Source organism: Pangasianodon hypophthalmus, chromosome 16, assembly GCF_027358585.1.
Source record: "Pangasianodon hypophthalmus isolate fPanHyp1 chromosome 16, fPanHyp1.pri, whole genome shotgun sequence".
Taxonomy (NCBI): Eukaryota; Metazoa; Chordata; class Actinopteri; order Siluriformes; family Pangasiidae; genus Pangasianodon; species Pangasianodon hypophthalmus.
Window position 1 is genome coordinate 10,211,004 of NC_069725.1, and position 25,272 is coordinate 10,236,275.

The 25,272-nt window shown below is 37.2% G+C and overlaps 2 protein-coding genes across 2 annotated transcripts; one reads left to right on the forward strand and one right to left on the reverse strand.

Moving 5' to 3' along the window:
• Positions 1-847: 847 nt before the first annotated feature.
• Positions 848-11,450, reverse strand: emc1 (ER membrane protein complex subunit 1). Its single transcript, XM_053240774.1, has 21 exons — positions 11,296-11,450; positions 10,430-10,557; positions 9,348-9,413; positions 9,168-9,261; positions 8,957-9,085; positions 8,692-8,818; positions 7,447-7,602; positions 7,177-7,344; positions 7,007-7,078; positions 6,835-6,933; positions 6,657-6,753; positions 5,855-5,971; positions 5,039-5,238; positions 4,720-4,869; positions 3,887-4,048; positions 3,547-3,804; positions 3,012-3,185; positions 2,182-2,392; positions 2,006-2,090; positions 1,774-1,903; positions 848-1,197 (listed from the first exon to the last, which is right to left on the reverse strand). The coding sequence occupies exons 1-21, from the start codon at positions 11,385-11,387 to the stop codon at positions 1,018-1,020; spliced, it is 2,895 nt and encodes a 964-aa protein (XP_053096749.1). The 5' UTR covers positions 11,388-11,450; the 3' UTR covers positions 848-1,017.
• On the forward strand, positions 10,845-24,493 carry zgc:154075 (uncharacterized protein LOC556929 homolog). Its single transcript, XM_026920573.3, has 15 exons — positions 10,845-11,153; positions 12,608-12,939; positions 15,641-15,748; positions 15,894-15,978; positions 16,070-16,143; positions 16,922-16,981; positions 18,812-18,919; positions 19,021-19,077; positions 19,155-19,285; positions 19,464-19,518; positions 20,574-20,666; positions 20,836-20,970; positions 21,083-21,184; positions 21,352-21,513; positions 23,528-24,493. Exons 3-15 carry the CDS (start codon positions 15,656-15,658, stop codon positions 23,651-23,653), a joined length of 1,281 nt encoding a protein of 426 aa, XP_026776374.1. The 5' UTR covers positions 10,845-11,153; positions 12,608-12,939; positions 15,641-15,655; the 3' UTR covers positions 23,654-24,493.
• The last annotated feature ends 779 nt before the right edge of the window (positions 24,494-25,272 follow it).

The window sequence follows — 25,272 nt, forward strand, 5'->3', positions numbered from 1 at the left end:
TTTAGTGTAGCCAATCCCCCTACCAGCATGGTTTTGGGAGGTGGGTGTAAACCGGAGATCCCAGAAGACACCGACGCAAACATGGACAACATGCAAAACTTCACATTATAGACAGATAGCTGAGCTCAGGATTGAAACGGGGACCCTGGAGCTACTTGGCAGCAAAACTAACCGCAGCAACCACTGGCCAACATAAAACCAAGTTTAAAATAAACTGCAGAAAGAGGAACTTCAGACCTTCGGCACCTAGTACAGATGGTTGGTTGTTGTTCTTCTTCTTTTTTTAAACAAAACATACTTCCATTCCTACAGCAAAACATTTGAACTTTATTGACTACCTCAAATTCCCAAATTTAATTAATTCTTTCACATTCTCATACAAAGGGTTGACAATTCCTCTGTATTTATACTTTTTTTTCATTAATAACAATTATACAGTACTTGACCATCAGTTTAAAGGTAGACTCAGGTCCTAGAATTAAAAAACACAATTAGTATGTAGTTTAGCATCAAAAAGATGTAGGCCACTGGTTAAAGTTATATCTAAGTTACAAACAGTAGAGTCTACCTTTAAAGCTATTTTTTATTTATTAAGAGGTATATTTCATGAAAATTGACCAACGTTAGCATACACACAAACATTATATAAATTAATTTTCATTAATTCATTGCAATAATGTTATCTCAGTAGAAATGTGAACATCCCATAGAGAATTCATTCCTAAAACAGATAGTGGGTCTACATTTACAATAAATAATTTAAGAATGAACTGCTTAATGGAGTGGGGAGATACTATTTATACCTTTCTGGCATTAAAGACAGTAAGCCTTTCTTTTTAGAAAGAAAAAAAAAAAAAAAAAAAAAAATATTCTACCATCAGCCCGAACAGTTGTCTTTCACAACGCTCACTGTAATCTTGCAGTCTAACATGGGCATCAGCTGGTCTAGTGCCATCAGTGTGTCAATCACATGGCTTAAATGGGAAGAGTGCAGCTGTCAGGCCAAATAGTTGTGTTTTATCGCCATGCACGATTAAGTAATTTTACTTCTGCCAGCCGCTTGCTGATCATGGTAGCGAAGAATAGACCAAGGAGTACGCTGCTGATCAGTACATAATCATAATCATCCTTAAGGACATCAAATTGTTTGGAAGGGTAAACTCTGGTCTGGTAGATATCAAGGCCATATGCAACCACCTACACAAGGAAAAGAAGAAAATCTTTCAAGTTGTGCAATGTAATGGTACAGAATTGAGATGGGTATTTGAATTAAATGCAGATAACCTGAAGAGGCATCCCCTGACCAAACGTTTGCATCCCTACACTTTTAATTAAAAGCAAAATAGAAATGCTCTCCCAAATAAGGCAAAGTCAACATGGGAATATTACATCTTAGAGGACTCAAAGACTCCTCAAAGGATACTGGATGAATTCGGATGACAAAGGATGAGTGTACAAGCTATTACAGACTATTCATACAGTCAGAAAGGGAGATGCAAACTTCTGCTTTGAATAATTTGGTTTTCAGACTTTAGTGTATGACCAGTATTGTTACTTGTTAAAACTAAATGTCTCGTTGGTATAAATAAATGTATTTATTTTGTCATGATGCTAGAGACTTTTGCACTCTACTGTATAATACATAACCATAATGACTTAGCACAGTAAAGATGAAATTAATGAAACATCATTTCAAGTGAGCAAGAACAAAAACATTATGATTCCGTGTATATAATTAAATCCAGTCATATTAATTAAGATGAAGATACTTACCAGGCATGTAGACTCCAGGCCAGATGGGGCAGTGTAGATACCTCTTACTCTTGACACAGTTTGGTTGTAGTTAATAAACCACTCAGTGCGTATTGGCATTTCAGGAGAATATGGTATGAGATTTTCCTCTCTGAAAAAAAAAAAATAAAATCATTCAATTACAACATAATATTAGCAGTCTGTGAATAACTAAACAATCGCTCTAGGATACAGTTAACAGTTCAATGCTCACCGGCTCTGTTCTGAGGCCACTTCTGGTCTCCGTGGGTCCAGAAACATCTTTGGTAAAGACAGGATGTTTCCTGATGGGAGTCCCACTGAATAATAATAATAAAAAAACATTAGAAATGGTTCTTGCACTGAGAAGTTCTCTGTAGTTCATATTACATTACAGGGAGCTGAACTGACCAAGTAAGTGACGACTGGTGATGCCCTTCTCAGTAAGCGTGGCTTCGAGAGTGCTTATAGGAGAGGGGAATATGTAGGATTGCTGAAGAACCTGAGGTGGGTGAGGTCTATCCAAAGAGCTGAACACTGTGCTGTTATACAGCTCCATTCCCTCAAAGAGCTCGATCACAGAGAACTCATTCCGCCTAGACTTTGTGTTCCAATACGCATACTAGAGAAGAAAACAAGCATAAAGCACAGCACAGCGCATTAAAGAATGTGTAGCCTGTGCGCCCACAACAAGAACATTACGGATCAGTTTTTCATTCACAGTTGCCCTGTGGACAAAAATGCTGATTCAGCAGTCTGTTTATATAACTCTAATGCCATCACGTCACCTCACATGTAAATACTTAAATACATGAAATACACATTTAAATACATGAAATGTTATCCAAAGACCTGTGCCTTTTTACTGATCAAGCAAACATGATATGCTCCATCAGCAGAGGAAATCAGGAAAGGATAAAAACTATGTGTTGGATAAAGTCACCCTTTATCTGTATTAATGCACATAATTAGCCACAATTGTTATACTTCTGAGTTAAATTACATTAGTTGCCACTTTTTAGCCTGGGCAAGCATAACACAGGACCAGGCAAACACATACAAGCTTTCATTTGGCCTAGATGATTCGTCCACCCCTGAATGAACTAGCAATTCAATCAGAATTATGGATCGAATGTGGTGTTAAGACTCTCCTCCTATATACTGGGATGACGAAAACATCGAAACATTCCCACAGGTAGATTTAAAAATAACAAAAATAAGGATGTAGCATGTGTACTCACCACTACCCAGTTCTCAGAGTGCACAAAGTGAACAGGTCCTCGTGCCTTCCTCTGCACAGCTTCATGGACAATACGGCCAGTCACGCCATCGATGAGAAAAATCCCCACAAAACTGCGCTCCTGATGGGTGTCTGTGCTTTCTGTTACCACTGCAAGCAGGTTGGGGTTCAGATACTAGAGGAAAAGATACATTGAAAAGTACAATTAGTGAGAACCAAATTGTTAATCATTAATTGTATGTATATACAATTTTTTGAGGTTAGACATGATTAAGACCTGGTCTAAAGGGTAAATCTGAAAACAGTATTTTTATGTTTTGCGCACACTAGTGTTGCCAGTCTGTTTCCTAAAAACATGAAAATGATTTTTAAAAATGGAATACTGAGCATGTACAATGGGTGTCTGATCCCTGACCTTCCAGACATTTCCACTACTTTTGTTTAAGGATAGTAAATGGATAAGAATTTACCCATGTTAGTGTGCACTAAACGTAAGAGTCTGTATTTACATTACTTGTTAATGAGCTCAGGAATACCTTATAAAGCACACTGCGGTCCCCCATGACTCTGCCCTGGGAGTGGACATGCTCATTAGCACGCTTGCCTTTCACCCCAACTATTTTCTGCACCTCAGTGGGGATGACCACCTCCCAGATGAGTTCAGTGGACAGATCCTTAAGTAGGCGGAAACCAGACAGTCTGCCCTGACTGGAGTCCACCAGGTAGAAGAAAACGGAAGACGCCATCTCCTGCAGCTGCTGCAAGACGTTCTTAGTGGATGGGAAAGCTGTGACCTGCAGAACAAACAGACGGGTTCATGTTATTAAAAAAATCCATTTCAGACAATCATTATTCGACAGTTGCAATAAGGCTGACCTTATACTGATCATCTATCAGAAGAAGGACTTTGGAATAGTCCTGATCCATTACGGGCAGCAGCAGGGACTGAAGGACAGGTCTGGATAAAGCTGGAACACTGATATGGCTCTTCTTGCCAAAAATAGGATTAAAGACATGGAGGCTTCCCAGGCCTGTGTCCTACAGAAAACAAAGGCAGACCATTAGTAACATTTCTGCACCAAAAGTACATCAGTATTAACTAACAGGTTATCAGTTTATATTGACAACTGTTCAAAAATCTTTTGATGTAGTACTAATGCCCTGAAGTGTCTGATGCATATTCCATGTTGTCTACCAGAAAATTGGTCTTTAGAATCAAGCTTGCTTTGCACTTTGTGCTGCATTTGCAATATAGTATATTATATGAATAAGCTATTATTTACTTTCCATCAGTTTTTCTTTTTTGACATCCTTGTGGAGAGCTACACTGCTGACTATGGGGGCTAGGACAGTAGATTAACTTGATGCATTTTAAGATTTGGATTATATTCACCAACAAATACTATACATGTAAAATGAAGTGTACTATGGAGTTTTTCAATATTATTTTTCATACATGCTGAATAAAATGATGCAGTGTTTATTGTTTCTTAAACTTGATGTGTCAAAGGATGGGTGTATATATAAGTATTTAAGAGACTGCCACTCATGTACATTTGTGCATTTTATTTAGACATTTCCCCAAATTTCAATTATTTCATAACTGATATGAATCTGCTTTAATTAAACTTCAAATTAATAAAGCATGCATAAATTTGCAAAAATGTAGTATAGATAATTAACATTTTTTAAAAAATACAACTACTTACCTTATCCTTAATGAGTAGAGTGCATTGAGGTGGATGAGGAAAATGAGCAGTTGTCCTCTGCACCATCAGTTTGAAAACCGAGTTGGGCTTGACATTCTTCAAGTATTGTTTCCACAAAATGGTTCCAGACTTACTGTCAATGCCAAATAGCTGAGGGAAAAAATGAGCACAGACAGTTTTTAGTTCAGTAAAATATAACTTTCATTTCAGATAACAGGCTATAAAGAAGGTGATCTCTGACACAACTATTCAACATCAAATTGTATGTAAACAAATTATTATGCAAAAAGTACCCTCCTGAAACCTCAAAGCATCATACCTTCCCTGAGGCAGTCACCATCACCATCATCTTCTGCAGGTTGAACTCGTCCCGAGACAAGGTTTCAATAGTGACTTCATTCTTCACGTGGCTGCGAGGTTTTCGGGCGTCGTAGAAGAGTTTCCACAGATGGCCAACCCAGGCCTGCAGAAGGATGAGCTGGGACGAGAGTCGCTTTAAAACCATGGCTAAAAGCCCGTCTGCAAACATCACAGTAATGCAGCGTTGGCAAACTAAGGCATACTGGCTTTTTAACTCTGTCTGTGTCACTGAAGTTTTAAATACTGCCAGGAATCATTTAACATAATTCAAATGTCAAACAGACAAAAAAATTTCAGCTAGTCTGCATCATACAGCAATTAATGTTTGGCAAACATGGACAATCATTAAGATGAATGAATTGCACGCTGTTAAAAAAATGCAGAAGCAAATTACCTTGAATAGCTGGATCCAAGTGCAGCAGAATGAAAGTGCAAAAGGAAAGAAAAATACAAAGACAGCACAAGAAAAGTCAAGAGTGCATTGGATAGATGAAAGACTAGTGCATTAGTGAGGATAAGCAGTGTGAGTAAAAGGCATTATTATGAACTGCAACATACTATAACAATTATTCGAGACAAAGTGTACAAACTTTCAGCTTTACTATACAAGTTATTATAGCAGCTTTTTGGATAAGTGAAACAGAAAAGGTGCAGTTATATTAGCAGTGTGCACAGACAAACATTCTGAAATACACCAGCCCACATCGCACTCATCAGAACAAAGAGGATAAAATGTTAAGAAAATGATAATTATAACAATCACATTACACATTACCAGCTTTCTTTCCAAATTCGCCCTCCAGTTCTGCTTGTGTACCAGTAAGCGGCAAGTCCACCATCTCCATAGTAACCACATCGGCGAGCGCCTCCTCTCTAGTCCACACTACCCGACCTGCACATTGGAAGTGTGTTAGATTGTTTTTTTTAAGTTAGGGTACGACCTCTATTGGTTGAACAATAAATCTGGCCTCTATTACAGTTCCAATTACAGTTCCAGTTCTAAGCATAAAGGACGAATGCGTGTTTAAATGTTCTATAGGAAAATGTGGTGCGATAACAAACAACAACCGACAGATAGTAGGGCACTGAGAGACGCTAATCACTCAGAACTTGTGTGTGTACAGCGTGGTCTTGGATTCATGTTGTGTTTTTTTGTTGCTGTTTTCTCTGGGGTGGGTTTTGAGAGTGAGGAAAAAAGTGAGGCTGATGTGGGAACAGCTGTGTATAGCTGCCATAACATAAGTGATAACAGGAACTAACTTGTTCCACACATGTTCCACAACATAAATGGTTCTAAAGTATGACGTCTTTCAGTAATTAGATAAAAATTGTAATCATTGGCAGATTTCTGTTGTGTACGAGGAATAGAACACTATATGTGATGTTATAGGAAAATAAACAATGTTGGGGTTGTAGCAGCAGCTCTGCTTCATGTCGTGCCGCATCACACCACCCCGTAGTTGATCGGTATTGATATTATAGAATTTCTGCTACATGACTTAAACTTAAATAGGTGTTGATGACAAAATTATAATACTGGGTGAAATATATCATTTCACCATCCCATGCATACGTACCAGGCTGCTGTAGGAAAGTCAGAACATGATCTTCAGTTTGTACAATCACCCTGTAGCCCACCGAGTCATCTTTCTTCAGGAAGGCATTAACATACAACTGGAAGAACAATTTAAATTCACTTAGCTCTGCAGTCCAATATTATATTCTTAGTCCCAAATGGCATTTGGAAACAAGTACCCTAGTTGGCTTTCCTCCATTAGGATCCAGGAAATAGGTGACAGAGGTATCAAGGAGCCTCCTTCCTGCATCAGCACTGAACAAGCTGATAGTGCATGCCTTGAAATAGACATAAAAACATATTACAGTAATTGCTACTTTAAAATTAGGCACTTCTCGGCTCTATACTCACCGTTTCATTTTTTGGTGACATAACAGCAGCGACTGTCTTTTCCCCAGTGTTTGCAAAAGCAACCAGGTATGACTAGAAGAAAGAAAATTAAACATATAAGCTAACTGAGAACAGTTACACTGAGTATTGATTAAATAAACGTAAATATAATTCAAATGTAGTCAGCGCACTGGGTTAAAGTCTCTGAGAAGAGTAAGGGTGCCGTCGTTAAGCTGCAGCAGGGCGTGATGTTCTGGCCCGAGCTGCAGGAGGAATTCAGACAGAGGAGGACGGGCAGGGTGAGGCTGAGTGGAGATCAAACGTGGTTGAAACCCTGAAGCCACCTCTAGGCCCACAGTCTGGAAAGAGAAGCATCATAAAATTCTCCAAACAGAACAAAATAGTAGCAGTGTTAAAAACAGAGTAAAGATGAGCTAAAAATGTGGTCAATAAAATGACACCTGGAGTGGAATCTGGGTTGCTTTCGGCAGGTCCTCAGATTGCAGTGGCAAGGTGTACATGGACTCTGTGCTCGGGTCAACACATAAAAGCATTCCAGGACCAACCACCACACAGCTGGACTGTAAGCTGCTCACCCACGGAGCATCTACTGATCTCTGAGAGCAACAAAAAGGCCGCAGGATTTCAGACCAACACACTGACAATTACAGTAATGATTCACATAAATTAACTCCAAATAAAAATGATACAGTAAAACAAACAAGTACTCTTAAGCCATACTCAGAGATGTCAAATTAACTGCAGGAGTTTGGAAACCATTACTCTGAATCTATGAAACTGACAAGACTGTGTGTGTTATGGTAAACACATGCTACGTAACATAAATGGTCAATACATGAATGTTAGGATATTAATAGTGAAACAATCATAACAGTATGTTAAATGTGATACATTCCTCTTGCCTCTAAGGACTTTTCAGATCTTCTCTCACTACATATTTTGGATTTTTGAAAATCTGACAAGTTTCCACTCTTTGATTTGTCTTTGTGTCTGTGTTTCTTTCCATTTCTGGTTCAGCTGTGGTTATCTTTTCCTACCCTTAACCACCTCTGTGTGAAAGTTCAATAGCTTCTGTTTTGTGAAAATTGTTTTCCTGATTTTCACTGACTCTAACATGTAGTAAATGAGTAATTAGTCATAGTAATGAGGTCTATTCAAATAATTTAACCAGAGCACAGGAATCCAAACCTTTGAGCATACTAATAAGCGTAACTCCTGACCTCAGATGCTGCAATAAATTGAACATGTTTAATGATGTCCGATAGAAAAAAACAATTAAATGTACATTCAATATAGTTTTTAACCCAGTAATAAAGGGGGATGCAAAATATCATACTAAAGTCAACCTTAAATTAAAATGGGCCTTTTTCAAAAAAAAAAAAAAAAAAAAAAAGACCCATATTAGTTGATGTCCCTGTTTGAATGTTCACAATTCATTTCTATAAATCACTGAATTTGCAAAACGCAATGAATTTTAGACATTTTTAAATGCCTTTGGATATAAGACATGTCATGTGATATATGGCATACTGTCAGCATGCATGCGCAGGCAGGAAGAAAAGTCATTATTACCAATAATACCTGTCATCTTTCAGCGTCGGTGAAACGAAAACTGAGCCTGCTTCACTTGAAAATATACTCACTAAAGAAAACTAAAGAAAAATGTGCCATAATCAGCACTTTACCTGTTTCATGATTTCTCCATCTTCAATGTTATATTCAACAATAACTATGTGAGAGTTGGGGACCACACTCAGAATGAAGAGAGGCCCATTTCCTCCAAAATAGACCATCTGATACTGAATAGTGTCACTGCAAGATGCAAAACAAACAAAAAAATCTCTTCCTGATAGTGCCTAACCATAATCATTAATAATGTATGTCTGCATAAACTCGCAAAATCAGTGAAATGCTTCTAAACAAATAAAAATGGATCTTCCTTGGTTTTACCTGTCTGGGAGATTTTCCACCCATTTCTGATGGCCATTGGAGAGGTAATGTAGAGAGATGGCAGATTTCTTAAGCACTGCTACATACTTCACCAGGTCCTGCACTCCAACAAAGGCAGCAGACTGAAAGCTAAAGTGGAAAAGATGCAGTGTTACATTATGTTTGATTTGGAACAACGCAGCTACAATCTGAACGTTCTCCAGAACCCAACCTTCCAGTATCGAGCACTGTCTCCCAATTCAGGCCACCGATGTTGCTCTCCCAGGAACGCAGAAGACGTCCATTCCCAACAACAACGACAGCATCTATGAGAGAGTAAAGAAAGTATCAGAATCGTACATCCATCAGAAGGGTTTTCTAAATGACACAACTCATACACATTCACCATTACCTTGCCCGTGAACCAGAAGCGCATCTATGTGTCCCTCTGGTCCTGGCTTGTCCACATGTCTCCAGACTACAATCAGAAACAGGGTTTCAGTGACAACACTGACAAATTATCATTCCATACTCATCTTGTTGAAGAATCTTACAGCAAATATTAGCACTTCAAGTTATATTTGGAAAATGTATTAATAATGCTGGTTTATATTTACTTAGGAGTAGATGTGTTGATTAGATTTTTGACTACAATACTGAATTCTAAAATTACAGGTAGATTATCATTATTAGGTAACAACTTAATTTAAGCAGACAATCAGATAATCATCCCAAGAGCCAGGAAATGTGTCTACAATAGAGATACCATTTACCTTTGCTTTACTATAGTTACAAGGGTTTTTATTAATATTATTAATAATATTAAAACCTCAGCGCTGTTTATTGCTTGATTCTGATTGGTCAGAAGCTGTTGATTGATGATCTGTAACAGCACTGGTCTGACAGTAGTTTCAGCTGTAAGGTTTACATGAATGCACTCGTTTCATATGCGATCAATTCTACAGCAACAACTTGCACAAGTGAGTATTTGGTGATTTGATGGATTTTTGGAAGGAGTCTCCAGGGTCAGGGCTTTGTAAATGTCAAAGTTAGAGCTGTAAATAAGTTGGACACAGGGAAGTCTTCAGAAAAGAGGACTTCTCACTAATAAGCTGCATTTTATGCCTTATTAATGTGACAAGAGAGAGAAAAAGAGAGGATAGTGAGGGAACAACTGTTTATAGCTGCTACTCCGTGAATGATAATAGGAACTAACTTGTTCCTCAGGTGTTCCACAACATTAAACTGCTACTATCAACAAATTAAAAAAAAAATGATGTGTCATTCTTAAATTGACAAAATATGAAAATCATTGGCAAGTTGCTGTGGTTTAAAGAGGATATACTGTTGTGTTTTATTTATGTACTCATTCTGCCTCTAATCATTTTTTTTTTTAAATTGGGACTAATAGCAGGTGCCCTTATGATAAAAATGTACTTAAATGGTGGATATTTTCGCTTTCTACATATAAGGCATATATGGAAGGATACTTACAAAGCTCTCCAGTTCTGGAATTGAGGGAGGCAAAAATATTCTTTTCTGTTGCAACCAGGAGCTTTTTAGATGCTTGGGAATGACTATCAAAGAGTGCGAAACGCACCTCACCAACAAACTGCTGTCTCCTGAAAGAAGATTGCAGGAAAAAAAGAGAAAAGTTTAGCAAGTCGTTAAGACATGTTCTTCCTGATGATACTCAGTAATGAAGCTGTGACCCATAAAGCACACTTAATACCACTGGCTCAGGTGTGGGATACAGGGGCTGGAGGTTCTAATCCCATCCACTGACATATTTTATGCCATAAATGTATCTGATGCTGACTGATAGGACACGGATCAGCAGAAGCTTGCAGACAGTTGGATGTCATTATCGGTTATAGTAAACATAAAAACGGATAGGAGCATCCCACTGTTAACACAGAGACACTCGAAAGAAACATGTCTCCACTCATCTACTCCTGACATGTCATTCTGACAGGACGCGCACGCGCGGTGCGGGATGTAAACCACACCGGCATCATGACGTTAGAGGATTAAATGCTGTTTTAGCAGGTGGAAGCGCGCACGCGCACCTTATATTTCTCCCACCCGATTCGTGTCAAATCCCGCCTCCTGCACTAGGAATGGCTAGCTGCCCACGCTCGCAGTGAACGACAACCAATCAGCGGACCGGAACTCCTATTCAATCGTGAAGCTGTAGGCGGAAATATTTGGAAAGCGGGTAGGAAAAATAACGCCTCATACTCATTAGCTAGCTAGCAATTAGCTTGTCTGAAGCACCGGCAATTTAAACGGTGTCCAGCAAAACAAAAATAAGCCAGCAACAAACCAGCAACATCTGCGTGTTGAACACATGTACGTACCAATCAAATTTTCCCACTTGGTCTTCGAAAACAGCCGCAGCAAAACATAATAAATATAAAGAAATAAACAACCTAGCTAGAAAGACAGACATTGCTGCAGAGGATCAGCTCCCAGAATTCCTTGCGGTTTAGGACCCGAAAGCAAGTGAGACAGACTATGCCTGAACAGATTTATTACAGAATGACTCCTTTATTTATTATTATAGACAAATGTAGACGTCAAGCAGTGAAAAGTGTATTTTAAAAAGCGACAAACAAATATTTCGTGAGTCTAATTAACATTAACATATAAATGCTAATCCCCCACGCACACAGACACAGAGTTTTTTCTAATTCATTAATTTCTTAATCTGACTAGTTATGAAAATGTACTTACACACACACACACACACACACACATATATATAATTGCAAATGTCTAAAAAAGTTTCTTTTAAAACCGCACTAAAGTGCTGACAGATACCCTACAGTAAGCATTCAGATATTAATATTACTGCAATTCCTGTCTCAGGTGAACAGGTAACATTCACTAAAGTAGAGTTTTAAGAGGATTCTTTAGAAATGCGAGTCGGCTCCCACCTAAAAGAGTCAGCTCAAAGAGTCGACTCGTTTGCGACTCGTTTGAACACGTCACTATTTTTATATTCAGGCAGTTCTTTTGGCTACCTCCGAAAAACCGACACCACATTGTAGCTATACAATTTGTCTAACATTATACATCATTTCTCTGTGCCTACACTGTAATACTTATACAGTCTTGTGAAAATAAACTAAAATAGATAATTAAAATAGATATTATAAACCCCCCATATATAAATCTTCTAATGCATAATAAATAATTTTCTTTAATTATGCACTCTATATGGTATGTACACAAAACAATAAAGAAACAATTTTTAAAAGCTAAAATCCAACCTCTGTTTCTTAACTACAGTTATTTTTTAAATTTCCACAGAAAGATGTTTATGAACTTGAAAATTACTGTCGTGATATAATGATATAAGGAGATTTTTAAAAAAAAAGAAAAGAAAAAGGAAAAACATTGTATTGAGGAGTATGGTAGTGAAAAAATAAATGTGTTTTTCTTTAACAATTTAACCAGGACTATCGTGTTTTTTTTTTTTTTGACTTAATGACATTTAATTGCATATAATTGTATTTATTACATATTATTATATACACGTTCAAAAGGTCTGCTTCTCTAAGAAGTAGCAGAAATGTATGTTTTTAGGTTAAATTTAGGTAACATATCCTTTATCTTTATAATTGTTTTATCGTATAACTAACGCTATTTTCCTTGCCTGTTCTCCAGCTGTCACGTGATGTTTGCGGTGACGTAACCCAGGAAGTGCAGGCTCTCTTGGCAGAATCCCAAACGGATTCCTAATCACTATTTTGGTGCACTAGTAATGTTGTGAACTAATGGTTCAGGCAAATTCTATAGTGCACTATATCCCGAGTATCTTTTTTGGCATTTAGACAACTTCTTGTGCCAGGGTGGAGGAAGTGCCATATGCCGGCTATTTCATTTCGAAAGCTTTGTTTATGTGAGATTGGGTGTAAATGATTTATGAACAAGCATCACAGACACTGACTGAAAGTGTCACAGTAAGAGAAGCTGGAGAGAAGCTGCTGCCAAGACAGGTGAGCAAACATGCCTTAAAGAAGCTATAAGAGTGGCTCAGGTGGATTATTAAACAGGTGATGTGTCATATAATCAGCTAATAGAGCAGAACTAGAATGAATCATTCCATTCAGTGACTCACCTGATGTGTTTACTGATATAACTGAGGTTTATCACTGAGCTTGACATGTTTAACAAGTTGCCTAGTAATAATAATTTGAGGGAAAAAATATTACTTAGGTTTTTTTTTCCAGTGTAGAAATAGTGTCAGTAAAAATGTTTGAGAAGAGTGTTAAATCAGACTTTTCTTGATTTTAAATAATGTTCTATTTTAATATGCAGTTATAAGGAGACTGCACTAAGTCAATTTGTACATTAGATTTTTTAAATTAATAAGTAAATTGCATTTATATATATATATATATATATATATATATATATATATATATATATATATATATATATATATATATATGTGTGTGTGTATATGTGTGTGTGTGTGTGTGTGTGTATGTATATGTGTATATATATATATATATATATATATATATATATATATACAGCAACAGTGCTAACTACTACGCCACTGTACAGTGAATGTGTGTGATTGTGCCCTGCAATAGGTTGGCTCCCTATATATATATATATATATATATATATATATATATATATAGAGAGAGAGAGAGAGTATAAGTACATTTTCATAACCAGTCAGATTAACTGAAAGGTTTTTAGTCTGACCTGTCATTTGACATTTGCACAGAGGAGGCTGCAAGACCCTAGCTTAACTAAGAGCTATAATAGCTTGATAGCTCTTTGATTCTTTTCCTTGGGTTCTTTTCATTCAAGTGCAGAAACCTAGAACAAATATCATGTTTATGATGGTGAAAATGTCCCGCAAGTGTACACAGCCTAGTGAATGGAACTATGGAACTTATAAGATTAATAAGACATCTTATTAATAAATTCCTAGATTTTAACCTCACTGTGGAAGGTCATTAGTGTGAATAACTCATAATTATGTTTCCAATACCACATAATGAGCCAAATATCATTTATCTGAGCAGTGGAGGAATGGCATGGTCATACAGCTTAATTATTTACTTAGAAGACACAAAAAGTGTGAGAGCCTGATCTTTGAGCACTAGGTAGACTGCCGCAGCTCCTTAAAATATGGTGATGAGCAATTAAATTTCAGCTTGACTGTATAATGATTAAGCAAGCACAGGGGTTTAACTGTTAGAAACGGTTGTGTGTAGTTTTAATCTAAGCTCCTGTAAAAACAAACTTAAACATAGCATCTATGTCAGTAACGTTAAGCAAGAAATAAAACACGATGGGGTGTGCTGTTATAAGAAAATAATCAAGGACAGGGTGGTGTGATGTGAAGGGCTGTTACTACCACAAAGTGTTTTTTCCCTCTTTACCAAAGCAATTAGCCAGCGCTAATAATTTTTATTTATTAAAGCATGATACATTGTATTTTTGATCTATTTATACTTTAATGTTGTGGAATGTTCATGAAACCATTCGCTCACCACCCTCTCCTTTTCCCTCTCTTGGGAAGGCCAAGAGCTTTAGTTAATGTTCACATTAAACATCAGAATGGGGAAAAAGTGAGATCTCAGTGACTTTGACCGTGGCATGGTTGTTGATGCCAGGTGGACTGGTTTGAGTATTTTTTCAGCACAACACTCTCTAGAGTTAACACACAGTGGTGCATCTGGCATCAACTACCCTGCCACGGTCAAAGTCACTGAGATCACATTTTTTTCATCATTCTGATGTGTGATGTGGACAGTAACTAAAGCTTTTCATCAGCTGTGCAGGTACAACATGCTTCTGAGGCAGTAGCTAAATTCTGTGGAAACTTTGCGTATTACACTGAGTACTACACAATTACATTTTCCTACTTGTACCATTGTGTTACATATGTGCACACACACACACACACACACACACAATTGGGTCCATAAGTATTTGGACATACATTTAATACAACGATTTTCATTACAAATTATACAACTTGAGTGAAAAGTAGAATCATTGAAATATTTACAGGAATTTCACAGTTTCTTGGCATTTATTTTGTCCTCTTTTTGCTTTAATGACAGCGTGCACTCGAGCTGGTATGGGCTCCACAAGTTTGTGCAAAATCTTATGATCCATTTTAGATCAAATCCATTGGAGTGTCATCTGAACACATACTTCAGTAGAAGAGATTAGGCATGAGGAAAATCTGACCTGACACAAATGTGCTTGCATTTAAATAGGGACCTAGAAATAGTGTAGAATCTTGAATATTAAATATTCAAGATATTGAACATTTAGATTCTTTGTTTTAAATATTTCAAAATTCTAAAACCTTCTGTTTATTTCCAATTTTAAATGAAAAAAAAAATCCCAGATTTTCAATGTGGTCTCAGCCTTTTTGGACCCGAATCTGGCCATTCTCCTCTGACCTCTCTTATCAACAAGGCATTTCCACCCACAGAACTGTCGCTCTCTCAGTGTTTGTTGTTTTTTGCACCATTCTGTGGACCATTAGATAACTGCATGAATGCAGATGTACAGGTGTTCCTAATGAAGTGGACAGTGAGTGTGTGTGTGTGTTTCTCTCCCTGTCTCTCATATACATTGTTATATATGGGATCATCACACACCACTATTAAGTCATATGGTGAGTAGACACTGCTAACCTGCTTTAATATGTTCACACAGTAGGCTCATGCTAACATGCCGTCACCTGTTAAAGTTATTGTGGTTGGAGCTGGGAGCCGCGGCGAGACATACTCCGACTTTGCCTCCATCCATCCTGATCGCCTGCAAGTATGTCTAACCTTTTTTTCCTGATTTCTTAGCTCAGTGGTCAATCATAAGCTCCTAATGAAGACATGTAGTATGTTTTTGGCTATCACTTAAGCAGAAGAGTCTAAGGAGTTCCTATGAGGGTTTTTTTGTGTGTTTACCTTAGATAGTTGGAATTGCTGACCCAAGACTTTTTGCGCGAAAGAAGCTCCAGGATCGTCACAACGTGCCCGAAGAAAATGTGTTTGATGGTAACAGTTGATTTTTTTTTTTACAATAATATTAGTTACATTAATAACGTGCACTTATTTAAAACCCAGTACTATTTGTGGTTTTGTGTAGACTGGCACTGTGTAGCAGAAAGGGAGAAGTTTGCGGATGCAGTATTTATCTGCACTCCCGATCGCCTTCATAAGGTTTGTGGACTCTCTGACATGATCATTCATATCAATACTTGACTAAATGGTTTTGCTCCTTTTGCATAAAACTATTGTACAAATAGATATCAAACTAAAGAAGAAAACAGCAAACCACCAGAACAGCTTCAGTGCCCCTTGGCATCGATTCTGCATGTTTTTGGAACTGTACTGGAACTGTACGGGATTGAGCACCACTCTTCTAAAAGACAGTGTTTTCATGAGAGCTTTATGTAACACATTGCTCCAAAATTAGGCATAAGTGTTCATTTGGGTTGAGATCTGGTGACTGTTAAATCCATATTATTGATTTACAACATATGATTTCATAATCATCAAACCATTCAGTGAGCCCTTTTGGATGGGGCGTGGTCATCCTGAAAGAGACCACTCCCATCAGAATAGTAATGTTTCATCATAGGATTATAATAACTTTGTATAGATTTGTAGTGACCGCTGTAAGGATACTAGTGGACTCAAACCATTCTAGCAAAATGCCCTCCACAGCTTAACAGAGCCACTGTTTTTTCTTTAATTTGTCACCCATTAGTATGGCACAATAATTCCGCCTCTTGCACTAATTTGGCACAGTAGTAGCATAGGGTGAAGAATGATCAATACTACCAATGAAACATATAATCTACTATTATGCTTTTCAGTATATAGTGACATCTGTTTATGACCTTGACCTTGTCCTTGATCGGAATGGCTAGTTCAAACCTTCAATGTTGACGATAGTGTGAGATGTAATTCTAAAGATGATATTTTTGTCTTGCAGGAACCTGCCGTAGTTTTAGCGAAGAAGGGTTATCATATACTCTTGGAGAAGCCAATGGCAGTAAGTTTGCTCACTCCTGCTTAATGAATCTTTTTTTTTTTTTAGAAATAAACTCACTTTTTAAGATGCAAGGCTTCAGTGAATCTCTTTACACATTTGTGACTGGGAAAACCATTCACTAGCAATGCTGACTGTTCTAATCCTAATGCAGCAGTTTTCTGATGCTCTACTGCTACCTTTTTGGACTTTTAATGGCTATAATGTTTGTAAGGTCAACAAGAAAACATTTATCAAATGCCTTATACACAATGGTCACGTTCACTGGTAATGACATAAATGTTGCATATGTTAATACTTAAACACTTAGGTGTTATAAATGGTTTAACACTTAAACCTATCATTATTAAAATTGTTTTATTAACCATTTGTTAACCATCTTCACTAATGCAAACCAGCATGTATTTTTGTATCCAACTTTTGGGGGTGAGAACCAATAAATATCTAACAGCAAGGACTAAGTAAAAACAGTTTTAAAAAACTAAAAAAAAAAACAGTTGAAAAACAGTTGAGTCAGCCCATTTGCATTTAGGGATGCCCACAAGACTCCATAAAAGGTCAAGCATACAGAGGGCTGGGAGCACGAAATGACTACTAAACAGTGAAAGAAATGGAAGAAAGGCAGATATTTTGACTCACTTCTATGCCAATAAAAATATTTAGCAGTGTAACAGCACCTGAAAAAATCAAAATCTAGAGACAAATTACAGAAAAGGTGAATTAAGTGAGGAGTGACAAGAAAATGATGCAACATGGAAATGCAGGAGGAAAAAAGATCTACACTGTACCCAGGTGATCATGCACTGCAGGCACGACACAGGGAAAATGATAGTTTACAGTTGTTTTAAGTGTCTCAACTGACATGCTCAAAGTATTGCACAGCATTCAAAGAAGATTTATAAGTGATTTATAAGCCAGCTTTCATCCTTTGAGAAAATCATACTGGTCTTTAAACATCCTTTCCCTCATAGGCGTGACGAGTTATAAATCCGTCCATCATGAAAATGTGTTTTTGATCAAGGCTACAAAGAACTTCTGTAAGTCGCTCTGGATAGGACATCTGCTAAATGCTCTAAATGCTCTAAATGTAATAAAAATACACAGTTTAAATTTGACATTGATATTCTATATATGAAAGTGCAGTAAGTGCAATGACCTGAAGTCGATCAAGTCAAGGTTTACATTAGTTAGTCGTCTTATGCAAATTTACACACACTAAGAAGCAGGGATAGGTTATGAATTACAGGTTATGAATTACAAGATTTTCATGAATACCAAATTTCTTGTGTAAACTCTCATACGAATGACTCACGAATAAATCCATTCATATCCAGCTTGATTAATGAGAACTGTCTGCATTAAGAAAACATAAAAATATTTGACGAATGTTGAAATATTGTTATTTACTTGCTAACATTACCTTGGCTTGCTGCCTTCAAAGATCACGTTTGGTAAGGAGTCAGTTTTACAGTCACAGCAGGAAAAACAGTCAGTTTGCCTGTTTTTCTGCCTGTCAGTCAGTTAAGATGTCTAATACCTTGTTAGATAAGTGTGATTTCCTCACACAGCGAATGTTACGCTTTGATCAGTTTGATGTTATTCGTTTTTGTTTTTTGTTTTTTTTTATTTTAAAACCTTCTGTTTATTTCCAATTTTAAATAAACAGAATTCCAGATTTTCAATGTGGTCTTAATTTTTTTAGACCTCACTGTACATAGTAGAAACCTTTACTATACAAAGTGTCCCAGGCTCCCACATATTTGTTTTGTATGATGCCTTATTTAGATCAATTAATAATTCTTTTCATACCTTAATTTTTATTCCCGTGTCCAGGTGACTTTAGAGGACTGCACAGAGATTGCTGAGACTTGCATTCAAAGTGGTGTAATGCTAACAGTGTGCCATGTTCTCCAGTACGACCCATTCATCAGAAAAATAAAAGTAAACACATTTCAGTTTCTTCACTGTCTGATTTTGAATAGGTGACTCCAGGAGAGATGTCTGTTATCACAGTGAATAAAGATATTACCTTCATCTTTCAGGTGCTCATTGACAGTGGAGCCATTGGGGATGTCATTCATATTCAACACTTTGAACCAGTAAGATCAATTCTAATATAAGCAAATAAGGCATAATTCAGATTAATGTGTATTCATGTGTATGAGCTTTTTGTCAGGTGGGCTTTTATCACTTTGCTCACTCCTTTGTGAGAGGAAATTGGAGAAATGAGGCAGAAAGCTCTTTTGCTCTTTTAGCCAAATCCTGCCATGACCTGGACTTGATTCATCACTGGGCTGGAGGACGCAGGTTTGGAATATAAATACTGAATAAATATAAAAATTCTAGAAAAAAAAAAAAGAAAAATCTGTTCTATTCGTTTGCTTTGTTTTAAAAAAAAAAAAATACATATGCCAAAGATTTTTTGAAGATCTGAAAAAGAAAATCTTATTTCATTTTGATGAATTTCTTGTTTTATTATTTACAGGTGTATAAAAGTTTCATCATTTGGCTCCCTCAGCCATTTCCGAAAAGAAAACAAGGTTTGTTTCCAACTGAATAATGTTATATTATAACGAACACATAAAGTGCAGTGGCAGCTCATAGGGGCAGGTGGGGCAGAGCATTTATATCAACCGTTCAACAAATATTAATCTTCATAATGTCCTCATTCACAACACCATACATTTTAAATTACGTTGAAATACTAATTGCCTGTTTTGAGAGGCCAGCGATTCAGAAAAGTGTTGTTATTTGACAGATATAAGGTTTATTTTCAGTTTACTTGCTCACGTTTCTAGATGTTGTGCATTCTCAGGGCAGCATACTCACTTCCCCACATAACTCCATAGAGTTATTATTGCACCTAGTGATCAAAAAATGGGAACTGCAACAAGTGCTAACAGAGATCCATAGGGGCAGGATTTTCTCTTCCTCATGCTCTCTCTATGAACATTTTCAATGAAGGAGGAGCGCTGAACAGGACAGTTAATGACCAGATTGGGCTAGTTTAAAAATACTCTGCGGCCACCAAGTGCTTGTTTTATAACAAATAATCTAAAGTAAATCTAATAAATGTCCACAAAATGGCAAAGTGTAAGTGCAGACAGTGTGTCTATGATGTTCATAATAATTTCTATTATGTGATTATATTGGGAGAAGGAAAAGGGGATTATGGAGTGGATAATGTCCATACATAGGAAATATGTGAAATACTTCTTTCCTCATATAATAGCTGATGAAAAGAAGAAACGTGTCTACCTTTTCCTATGACCCGTTTTCTTGGGCTTCTTTCAGGTATTTTTTTTTTGTGGTTTTTGAGATGAAGCCAGGCTGGAAATTTTGTTGAAACCTGTCAACTCTGGTTAGTGTTATTACCCTGAACACAGTTGAAGGTATAGCTCAAAACGAGCTGCTATACTGTATGCTGGATGACTGTATGCTGTTGACTCTCAACTGCCTATTACATAGTTACTCTAAAAATTCATTAGATAGTAGCCTTTATCATATGTCAAATGTGATGGCCTCTCAACCACCAAAATCTATGGTTACTAGCCACTGCTAATGAAGTGTGAAATAACTGAGTCTGTTTATTTAGCCACCAGGAGCAGCAAATCGTTGCTTAGATTGTTCTGTGGAGACAGACTGTGCATATTCTGCAAAGAAAATCTACCTGGACAGAGTTAGAAAGGTGACGTTTACTCAGGCTGCATTTTCCTTTTCCTGCCCCTGAATCTGAATGCTATACCTGTTGTATTTGTCATACTATATTGTGTATGGCTACATTGATTTGCTATTTTGGAAGAAGACACTTGGTAAAGACATCTCATGCTAATATTTTGGTGCTTTGTGTGTTCTAGGGATGGGTGAGATGGCCAGTGTCAGTTGTGTGCAGCAATTCAATTCCTGATATTGAGTCAGTAACCGAGGCCTTAAAAACAGGTCCATATGGTCGCTGTGTCTATGAATGTGACAACGATGTGTGCTCAAATCAGGTTAGACAATTTAGTTTTATCCTTAAAATTGGTCGTATCTCCAGATACATACAGTTTCCTTTAACAAATGTGAGCTAAAGGTACGAGGTCAGATCCTCTTTTTCTATTTCAGGTTGTTAACATGGAATTTGAAGGAGGCCTCACTGCTTCTTTTAGCATGGTGGCCTTTACGGAAGAGATATGTCTGCGCAAAACAAGCATCTATGGCAGTAAGGTAGGATATTAGTACAATATATGCCAGTAATTCATTTGTATTGGTTTTTGATTGATTGACTGATTGATTGATTCATTCATTCAGGGGCAGGGTCTCAATGGATCCAGAGCCCATCCCAGTGATTTTGGATGTTATGATAAATTAAAATCTCTGCGTATGTTCCACAGGGGGAGCTGACGTACGATGGCCATGAGATCAAAGTATTCGACTTTCTCACTCAGAAATCCACAAAGCACACGGTGGATGTGAGTGTACCGGGGAACTTCAGCAAAGGTGGTCATGGTGTTGCAGATTACCATCTTGTTGACGCCTTCATTTCAGCTGTGGCGGTTAGTTACTTATATCACTTACACTTCCTGTTTCTGGACAACGCCTATTTTGTATCATTGTAATTTATGTAATTTATGTAATTTTATGAATAAAACATGACAAGACTAGCTGATTATTTTCCAATAACAGCACATCCTGAAATGTTTTATTCCTCTTATAACACAGCAACTTGCCAATGATTGCAATTTTTTGGATTAGGCAATTATAAAAATTGTAGATCCTAACTGTAGTAACATGGTTACATTTGCTGTTGTGGAATGTCAGCAAGACAAGTTAGGTACTTACTACCTTTTGTTATAAACAGTCATTCTCTCACATCTTTTTTCTGTCTTGAAGTTAAGAAAAAAACGCAGCTTGATGGAGAAACCGGAAAGTGCTAAGTCATCTTTCCTGAAGATTGATTTATACTGTAGTTATGTTTAATGTTGTGGAATGTCCATGAAAGTTATTTCCTGTTCCCTTTTGTCATAGGGAACAGTAATTCCCTCATCAGTCCCTCACTTTTTTGACATTAGTAAGACAAAAATTGTAGCTTTTCCTGTTACAGAGAAGCCACAAAGCTCTCTGCCCTGAAGTCTTAAAGACTAAAAACACTTTACCTCTGACTGTTACAAAGCACTGACACTGGAGACGCCTTCCAAAAATGCTAAATAAACATCTCCTCGCCATATCAACAATCGCTCACGATTTTTAATCCATTTATGTGGAGCGTTCACCATACAAGTTCCTGTGTTACTATAGAAACGATAACATAATAGAACAAGCACATTAATATAAGTCTGGGATTGGCCTTGCAGCAAGAACTCCTATCAGAGTTCCTAATTAATCAGCAGAATAAAGCATTCAGCAGAGCTGTGATATAAAGTGTTTGAATAATTTATAATGTTCAAATTTCTATCCTTTGTCTAAGGATGAGTATACTGTGTAAGTAATTTAATTCAACTTTATTGTCATTTTACCAGCAGAAGGGTTGTACAGTATAACGAAACACTATCAGGCTACTTCTCTGGTGCAAGACGATAGACAAAGACAGTTGTGCAATGACAGTAGACAAAAGACAGACAGTAGGTGCATAGACAGTGAATACAAGATATGTGCAATGAACAGTAATTGTATGTCAAAAGGACGAGGTAGATTTTTTAAGTGCAAACTGTTGTATGTATATACAGTTGGGTCCAAAAGTCTGAGACCACTGAAAATGCTTCTTTTTGGCATTCTTTTTCAATTTAACGCAAAACTTTTCATTATAAATGATATTATCAGCAATAACTTGAGTGAAAAGTAGAATCTTAGAAACATATACATGAATTTTCAGAATTTCTTAGTATTTGATTTGTTCACTTTTTGCTTTAATGACAGTGTGCACTCGAGCTGACACAGACTCCACAAGTTTGTATAAAACCTGATGATCCACGTTAGATCAAATCCATTGGCGTGCCATCTGAACACGTGCTTCAATAGAAGAGATAAGACTCTCGGAAATCTGCCCTTTTTTTTTTTTTTTTTTTAAACAATGTCAATATGTACATCGTCAGTATCACAAGGTTATTTACATTTAAATAGGCTAGTGACTTAGAAATTGTGCAAGATCATGAATACTGAGTAGTCAAGATGTTGCATATTTCCTTTTTCTTTAAAAATTTTCAAAATTCTAAAACTTTCTGTTTAATTTTAATGGGGTTTCAGACTTTTGGACCCCACACTATATACTGTATATATGGGCAGTAAACAGTAGGTAAGATGTAAATCAGTTATATTAAGTGTATAGTAAACAGTATCACGGGAGGTATGTTAACAAATGTACAGAGGAGTAAATGAGCATTAACAGCCTTGATGTTCAAGTATTAGAGAGTTCTAAGTTCTAAGTGCAATATGCATATAGTACCATAGCTAGTGGGCTTGTGATCCATAAATACAGTGCAGTTCAGTGCTTAAAGCTCTCTAAACACAGCTACACAGCTTTTTATAGCGTATTTTAAAAGTAATATATGGTTTTGTGTTTCATTGTCGTAGAACGGAAACCCACTGCTGGTCCATTCCGGTCCAAAGGAAACACTGGCGAGCCACAGGCTGGTGTTTGAGGCTGAACGTTCTCGTCTAGAGAACAGAGTTGTGATGTGTGTGACTGATCATGACTAGATGATGAAGACCAAAACGCCATTTCTTTTTTTTAATGAATGCATGAATACAGGACAAAATTCAATTCAATTCAATTCAATTCAATTTTATTTGTATAGCGCTTTTAACAATGAACATTGTCTCAAAGCAGCTTTACAGAACATAAGAAACAAAAAAACATGCAAACAGAAACAAAAACATGCAAACCGTCCTAGATGTTAGACAGAATTATCCCTAGTGAGCAAGCCTGAGGCGACTGAGGCGACTGTGGCAAGGAAAAACTCCCTTAGATGATATGAGGAAGAAACCTTGAGAGGATCCAGAAAAGGGAACCCATCCTCATTTGGGTGACACTGGAGAGTCACCCATAAATGTACATTAATTGAAGTTCCTCAGCAGAAAAGCGTTCGAGCAGCTCTCTGGGTGTGAGGGATGGCATACTGTCTCCCCTGTCAATCCAAGTGAAACTAGCCAATCATTGTCTGTGTCTGTGAACTCATGTGTGCATAAGAGGGCAGATAGCACTTTCCTCTGAGTGTGTTATGCTGTGCTGTGACACAGCATGAGAGGCAATTCGAAAAGATGCAGTGATTGGCTTCACATGTCTCAGAGGAAGCACGTGTTATTCTTCACTCTCCCTTGTCTATTTTATGATAGGTAAAAGATCACTGGTGGGTGGGAATTGCCAAAACCAAATTAGGGAGAAAATAGGGAAAACAAAATTAGTAATGTCTATTTGCCAGCATCAGGTTAAAATTGTTCTGATTTGTTTTTATTCTGATTTTCTGTGTTGTGGCACAGATGTCATTTTACTGTAACTTTTATCTATTAGTAGAACAAATAATAAACATTTATAAAACACTTCAGTGCACAGTTACTGTATATTTATTCATCCTATATGTGTCCTTAAATATGAGTGAGCAAGTAATGGTGTTTTGCCTCCATTTATATGAACAGATGTTGAGGTTAACAATCCTACATGCTTACACATTCTTGGTTGATCTGTGTACCGTGTAGAAGTAAAACGTGTTACCACGTGTTATTTTGAAGAGCCTGGTTTCCAGTACGCTTTGTACAATGTAGCTCTTGGAAATCTGAGCCAGGATTGTTTCAGGTCAAACATTAGACTTGTGATGTAGACAGGATGGTCTGGGTGTGCTGATATGCAGCATGCTGGCTTGGGAGACTTTGACCTCTGGATGAGCCGTCTTCTCCTGTTACCGTGTCAAAGGTAAAATAGATTTGTTTGACGTTGGAACAGTTCATATTTTTTTTAAACACATTACTATACCCTGTCGTGGGTGGTTCTGTGGTTTCATGTTGTGAAGGCAGGGCTGGACTTTGACCCAGTAGTAGGGCAGCATTTTCTTTGAGATTGTAGTCATATTCTAAATCCTGCAGATGGCAGAATGAACACAACACTGGGATAAACAGAGGTCTGTCCTTTAGTACACCAAGTAACTGTACAAAGGGTTAGTGGCCTGAACAACAGCCACTAAACGCTATGATGTCATTTGCAGTTTACCTTGGAGTGGAGGAAGGCCTGTGTAGTGAGCAGTTCATTGGTTCTCTGGTCCACCAGCTTCCATGAGTCTTAGAGAATCCCAAGATGATCCTTGATCTCTGTCCTATCACATACC